At 55.2% G+C, this 7589-nt stretch overlaps 1 protein-coding gene across 2 annotated transcripts in view; it reads right to left on the reverse strand.

Moving 5' to 3' along the window:
- The window catches only part of FAM207A (family with sequence similarity 207, member A), a 24855-nt gene extending 17272 nt beyond the window's left edge, over window positions 1–7583 (reverse strand). For both annotated transcript variants that reach the window (XM_010834880.1, XM_010834879.1), the window contains exons 1-2: window positions 7291–7583; window positions 3901–4009 (exon numbers count right to left, since the gene is read on the reverse strand). In XM_010834880.1, coding sequence (XP_010833182.1) covers window positions 3901–4009; window positions 7291–7428 — 247 coding nt within the window. In that variant the 5' untranslated portion in view covers window positions 7429–7583. The remainder of the gene's footprint in view (window positions 1–3900; window positions 4010–7290) is intronic.
- Window positions 7584–7589: the final 6 nt, after the last annotated feature.

Consider the following 7589-nt stretch of genomic DNA (forward strand, 5'->3'; position numbering starts at 1 on the left):
CCCGTGCCCACAGGGGCCAGGGAGGTGGACAGTAGAGCTGCCTGCCCCCAGCCCGCAGTGAGGACGCTCTCGTCCAGGTGGACAGGTACCCTGCCTGCACGGCCCAGCAGGTCACAAGCAGAGCTGAGTCACTGGACACCACGTTCCCCATGACCTGTGTCTGCCCTGGCCACCACTCCAGCTCAAACCCAGGGGGCTGCCAGGCCCAGCGCCCAAGGGAGCCAAGGCATGGGTCAATGCGGAAGCAAGTCTGCTGCTGCAGAGGGAGGTGTGGGCACAGTGACAGACACCTGCTACTGGGAACCAGGCGCCTCGGCCTGCAGAGAGGAGGCCCATTCAACGGGACGTGTGGCCAGTCAGGCCCACAGCTTCCCCATCCTAAGGCCAGGCCCAGGCACCGTTCCCAGTATTCCACAGTTACAGACTTGTCTCAACCCCAACACAGAAATAAGGCCTGGTATTACCCCGACCCCCAGCGGGAGGCTCCTGAGCACACGGCCTCAGGCCGCCCACCCACCTTCTCCACCCTCGGCACTGAGGCTCTCGGGGCTCTGCCAGCCGCAAGGCCACAGGCACACAGCCCGCTGCTGAGCTCCAAGCTCTGGGCCCTCTCCTCCTGCCATTCTCCTTTAGCTTTCTGTACACTATGACTTTTTTTTTTTTCCAAAAAGGCTTCTGACTGGGGAGAGACTGCTTTCCAAGAGCTGGCCAGTCCCCGTCTTCTGCCTCCTGGCCCTGCATGCCAGCCCCTCAGACCATAAGAGACGTTCTCCTCCGTGGCTCCTTCTCCTCCCTGACCAGCCCATAGAAGAAAACACCTTCCTTTCTTCTCTCCCTGCCCCTCTAGCACCCCTGTGGTTTTCAGGCCATGTCACTCAGATTTTAGTGTCCCCTCCACCTCGAAGTGACACCTCATCTTTCTGATCAGCCATGCTCCCCGGGCAGCCCACGCTGTCTGTGGCGGCCTTTCCGACGACCCCTCAGACTCAGCGTGAAGGCTCAGGGTAACTGAGTGTCTTCGGCGCACTGAGACAGTCCTATGAGCACAGGCTGTCATGCCCACAGGCACGCGCCAAGGCGCTGCCACCTCAGAGACAGCGACCAGGACCACGAGGACTGATCAGGAGACCAAATGACAGCCCATCACAGCTCAGGACCAAGAGGACCCTGGGTCCAGGAGGAGATGGGCACTTCTGTGCTCCCACAGTTGAGAGGCAGGACCCACTAGGCTGTGGGCCAGTATCCTAAACCTGGCAGCATCAGAGACTTCTGGAGGGGTGTGTGAAGACAAGGTTCGGCAGGTCTGGGATGGGGCCCCAGTGGTCCTGGTGCCGGCCCAGGCCTCCCCGAACTGGGTGCAAAGCCTCAGACCCACCCCACCCACACGGTGCACGGGGGAAGGACAGCAAGAGCTGAGACAGCACCGCAGCTGTGCCAGGGGCGGGCCTGCAGTCACTCCCAGGGCGGCTGCGTGGCTCTGAGCTCGGCTACGTTGCCCGCCCCCCCGCTGGTGCCGCAGCCTCGTCTGCACAGGATACAGTGCGTGTGCATCAGCCCCTCACCAGCGCGAGGCTGAAGGGGCCCGGACGAGTCCCGAGCAGGCCCACAGCACACCTGCCCAGCAGACGCCACGCTCGCCTGACAGATGCAGGTAACAGACGCTCAAGATGCAGCGCCAGCAGAGCATGGCCGTGTCCCTCCACTCCCTGCACACCTCTCAGGGACGCCAGTGACAGCACGGCTTCTCTGCTGGGTCCCCTGAGCCCCACATGGAGGTCCCACTACAGGGGGGTCAGAGGCAGTGCTGGGTTGTGGGCTGTTCCCTGCGGGACCCACCCTCTCAGGTAAGGGGGATCCGTGTGCTGTGCCTCTGTGGACATGGCTCACAGCGAGGGGACGTCTGTCAGCTGCCGCAGGAATGCGAGCCTCCTGTGGCAGGAATGCGAGCCCCGGACGGAGGTGAGATGTCCGAGTGCCACGCTGAGCGCCAAGTGCCCAGCACTTGCCAATGGACAGAGTGAGAAAGACAGAGGTATGCAGGAGGGCAGGGACGGCAGCACCCATCGGCTCCCTGGAGGACTAGCTCCCTCGGCAACTCAAAAACCCTGGAAGAGTTTTTGCCCAAAATGATAAAGAGCTGCTCTCCATAACACATAAAAATTCTTCATGATTAAGAAAAGTGATCAAAACTGCCCAGTACACAAACCACAGGAGAACCAGTTAACACACAAAACTGCTGGATCGTGTGCGTCACCAAAGGGGCCTGAGTGGCCGTGACCCCAGACCCTTCCTGCCCTCCCGACGGCAAGTGCCCATGGTACCCCCCGATCCCCACCCCTGAGCACGGGCAAGTACTCGGGCAGGACGCAGCCAGAGCTCTGCAGGATCCAGCCCAAGAAGCAGCAGGAGGGTCTGAGGGTGAGAAGATGGCGCTGAAAACACACCGCTCTGGGAGCCGGGATTACTCCGGGCTGGAGCCAACAGAGCCAGCAGGTTGCGACTCCCCTCATCTGACCTAAGCTGGGAGCTTCTGAGGTGAGGTCTGCCTGGGTCCCCTCCTCCGGGGAGGTTTAACGCCATGAGGACGCCAGAATCAGGACCACAGGGAGCCGCACACACGAACCTCCCCATGCTCACCACCCACAGCACTGCTGCTCCTCCTCAGACGCTCCAGAGGCCCAGGTGCTCACCACGCCTCTGAGCCGTCATGAGGCCTGGGCGAAGCCTGCACACGGTCACGGGATGTGACCTGCACACAGCAGTTTTTCTGTTTTTCTCTTGTTAATCTGTCTTCTCTTGGTCTAACCTGCAGGGTCCTAGCTGAGAATCTAGGAGGGCAGAGACGAGAAGGCTTCCCTCCCTACAGTCTCAACGTACAAAGAATAGCAAGGAGATCTGGATAACTCTCCAGTGAAATAAAAAAAAAAATCCAAACCAAGCTGCAAACAACACGATCTCACAGGAAACACTCGACACAGGCTTACCTGTGAAATAACTACAACTTACAACTCCAGCAGCAGTTCACAGACTGTACATGGAAATTCAGAAAAATAATGCTGAACACCGGAAGCCCTGCCCTGGAGGCCAGAGTGCTTCAACAGCACTGAGGACGCTTCTCTCAATCGCTCAGCCGTAAACACACAGCTAGCATAGGTGGCATGAAGGCTTCACCTGCCGAGAGCGGACGAGGTGTGGCTGCCCAGGGCAGGAGAGCCGCCCCCTGCTCCAGGACCAGCCCAGACAGGACACCGGGCTAACAGTGTCACAAAGCCCGAAATGGGGGGCGTGCAGTCGGAAAGAAGACCTCTCCCCATGATACAAAAGGGAAGGAAGAGGGGCTTGGGGGCCACAGTGCACCCTGGATCCTGCCTGAGGCGTAAGGGAGACGGGGGCTCCTTCTACTTTGCTCACCTGAAATAAGGTTATTACAACCGACGTGTTCAGGTGTGCTAACAGCCCTGTAGGCGTGTATGTCTTTTTTTTCTAAGAGCCCTAAGAAATACAGACTAAAGGATTCCTGACGGAAATGCTGTTTGCCTCAAAATAGCCCAGCGCTGTGTGCTAAAGGCACATGGAATGGAATGTTTAATACCATCTTTCTGTTCAGCACATCTTTAAAACTTTCCACTAAAGAAAAAACACCTCTTGGGCTTCCCTGGTTGTCCAGTGGCTAAGACTCCATGCCCCCAATGCAGAGGGCCTGGGTTCCATCCCTGGTCAGGGAACCAGATCCCATATGCCACAACTAACACCGAAGCAGCCAAATAAATAAATAAAAGCACATAAAGGTGCACAGGGCGACCTGAGCTGCGCTCTGGCCTGTGCCTGTGGGCACGTGGAAGCTCGCCTGCACCAAAGCTCCCCACCCCGAGGTCCATGCTGTTCGCTCTCAGCTCTCACCTCTCCTGATGGAGGTGACGCTCCTCGTCTCCACATCCAGCTGCTGCACCAAGGCACTGGGGTCTATCATGGTCCCAGCAAACACATCAGCATTCAGGCAAGCCAACTCCTGAAGAGGCAAGACGGGAGACTTAAGACTCGCTCTGCAGCTTCAAGACCCCTCAGCGAGGGCCAGACCCTGGCTTCTCCAGAGCAGGAGCTGGAGAGGAACCCGAGGCCCACCCCCACCCCAGGCCCCAGGACTCTCAGGTCACGTGCTCCTTGCAGCCTCAGCTCATCCCCCACCCCCCAATGCCCGCCCCTGGGCCTGGCTCCAGCCTCGGGACCATCTGAGACTAGACCCAGGATCAGTAACAATTACAAATCACAACATTCAAGAGCCTCCAAGAGGGGACCCAGGTTTCCTCCCAAACCTCCCACCATCTTACTCTTCCTGTCATTCATGGCTGCTCCTCCACCTCCACGCTCTCCCAGCAATCTCTGGGTCTCTGACCACATTCATCCCACACCGAGGTCTCACAACCCTCCAGGTCACTCTGCCCGGCACACCATGCTACCCCAGACCCCGCCTCTGAGGCCCGGCCGCCTCATTCAGGTCCAAGCTCCAGGACGGGGGCCTTGGAAGGGGCGTCAGTAACCCGGCAGCTTAGGCACAACCTCTGAGCAGACACTGGCCAGGCACCACGCTGCCCTGGCCTGGGGGCAGCTTCCAGGAAGCGGCATGATGGCAGGTTGGAAGCAGTGTGAGCTCAAGGCTGCACTGGCTCAGGAGTGACCAACTGCACTCGCAAAGCCTCCAGTCCCTGCTGAAGGTGGGACTGAACTGTGAAGGCAACCTCCCAGCCACACAGGCACACCCAGCGGTAAAGGGCAAAGGTTTCTATGGCCACGGGGGCTGAAGCACAATCTGACAGTAAGAGGCTTGCGCCAACCCAGGCTGCCAGGCTACAACACAAAAACAAGAAAACATAATAGGCAGACAGGAGGGTGCACACTGGTGCAGAATGGTCTGTTACACAGGAGCTGAGCCAGGCCAGGGAACAACCAAGATGATCTGCAAACACCAGCACTACCGAAGACAGCCAGCTTTCAAGAACAACAGAGCAGGACACACGCAGAGAGACTGGAAACAAGACCTAGGCAACAGAAGCTGTGTCCGAGGGGCCCACGTGCTGGACTTGGCAATGACCTCATCTCAGCCACAGGACTGAAAGAGAGCATGTCTAAAGAACCAGGGAAGTACGATGACAATGTCTCATCAGAGAATACCAAGAAAGAGACAGAGCCATGACCAAACTGCTCAGACTCCCCTGAGCTTTTCAACCAAACCCTGACATTTCATAACACCCAAAGGACAAGCAACAAGGGAAAACAGGAGAAACTATTGTTACAACAATTAAAAATTCTATGCTTCCAAAGGTAATATCAAGAAAATAAAAAGACAACCCACTGAAGTGGAAAAAATATTTGCAAACCATATTTATCTGATAAAGTTTAGTATCCGGAATATATAACTCTGACAACTCAACAGAAAGAGAAACAACAACTTTTAAGTGAGCAAAGGACTTGAAAAGACATTTCTCCAAAGATAAACAGCTAACAAGCCCAGAAAAAAAGAAAAAAAATTCAACATTATTCATTATCTCTTCAGTTCAGTTCAGTTCAGTTGCTCAGTCGGGTCCGACTCTTTTAGGGAAATGCAAATCCAAAGAGTGAATACCACCTGACATCCAGCAGGATGGATATAATCAAAAAGACAGACAACAACAATTGCTGGTGAGGATGTGGAGAAATTGGAGCCCTCATGTTTTGCTGGTGGGAATGTAAAATGGTGCCGCCATTGTGGAAAGTAAACTGGCAATTCATCAAAAAGCTCAACTTAGAATTCTGTACATCCTAGCAATTCCGTCCCATGAATCCACAGGAAAATTAGTGCAGAGCAGCAGCATGACAGCCAAAAATTAGAAACAATCTATCCACCAACTTATGAATGGATAAACAAAATGCAGAGTGGTCTGGTTTATTCAGACAATGGAATATTTTCCAGCCATAAAAAGAATGAGGACAACAGAGAAATAAGTGCTAGGAAAATAATGCTATAAGAACAAACCTCAAAAACATGTTCAGTGAAAAAACCCTGACACAAAAGGCCACATATTGTATTAATTCCATTTATATGAAATGCCCAGGAGAGGCAAATATATAGAGACAGAAAGCAGATTTGTGGTTGCCAGAATGACTGATGCTAAGTATGGGATTTCCTTTGGCGGTGACAAAAACGTTCAGAAATTGGTAGTGATGGTTGCACAAATCTGTGAATATTCTTTTTAAAATGCCCAATGAATTGTACACTTTAAATGGATGAATTTTATGGCATGAATTCTATCCCAATAAAGTTTTATGAAAGCCAGGGCATTGATGCCAGATCCTGGGATCACACATCAGCTCCTCCATCAGCAGCTGAATGCCCTTGGTAGTTCATTTAAACTCTCAGTTTTTTTCCCTGCAAAATGAGGGCTGGGACTGTTACAAAGATGTAAGGTGACTGGCACATAGCAAATGCTTAACAAACATGGTTGTTTTCTTCAGCATTACTGACCCAAAGCCATGGTTCCCACAAACCAAGAGGATTTTGTCCACTGTCCAAGTGTTGGCCCCTTGACTACAAACACCAGTAAATGCTTCCAGGCAGCTCCAGGGTCAGCACCTGGATAAACAAAACACGGTCTAACCACACAGTGGAAGGTGATTCCACCATAAAAAAGAATGAAGCATTGTTAAACATCACACAACCTGCGTGAGAGCTGAAAACACTGTGCTAAGTCCAAAAAACCAAACTCAAAGGCGGAAACCTACACGACCCCATCCATGTGAAACGTACAGACACAGGCAAAGACGAGCGGCTGCTCAGGGCCGGGAGGGCTGAGGGGACCGTCGAGGCAGGGGATGGGGGACAGGGAGGGAACAGCTCCAGGGTACAGCATGATCTCTTCAGTTTGCTCTTCCTTTTTTCTTTAATCCTAGGAATCCCCTTTCCTTTCCTTGGAGCGCAGCTACGACGTAAAGGAATATTTACCTTTTTCGCGCAGATTTCTAGAAGTCGAGGTGGAAGGTTTCTGGTTCTCCCTCGCAGAACTCCAGACGCGGAGCAAATCAACCTCTTGCTCCGAGCCTGGCGGTCCACGGAGGCCACGACACTTCGTGGACCGGGAAAGCTCACAGACAGTGCGGCAAAGCCCGCCGAGGGCGGTCCTGGGGCCGCAGGGACGCTTCGGGGGGCGGCAGGGGACCCTAGGGCCGCACCGTGTGGCGCCCGACTCCGGCCCGCGGCCCCCTTCTTCCACCCGCTCCCCCTTCCCACCCCTACCGCCCGCAGTATCCTCAGCTTACCTTCCCCGCGACTCCACCAGTCGAGGCCTGCAGAGGGGCTACCTCCCGGGCGGGGGACGCGAGGCCGGGGGCTGCCTCCCCCGTGGGCCTCACGGCAACCTGGTGCACCCGGGCCCTCAGGCTCCTCACTTTCCCCATCTTCCCAGGGAAGACTCACAGCCGGCTGGAAGCCGCTGGGCTGAAGCAGCACACGCTGCCGGAAGCTGGTCCGGCACTCTGATCGCCGGGCGGAAACAGGAGTCGCGATCCTGCCCGCGCCGGCTGTTAGGCTTCAGAGAGGAGTAGGGCGGGGGCACAGA

Source organism: Bison bison, unplaced genomic scaffold, assembly GCF_000754665.1.
Source record: "Bison bison bison isolate TAMUID 2011002044 unplaced genomic scaffold, Bison_UMD1.0 scf7180017864037, whole genome shotgun sequence".
Taxonomy (NCBI): Eukaryota; Metazoa; Chordata; class Mammalia; order Artiodactyla; family Bovidae; genus Bison; species Bison bison.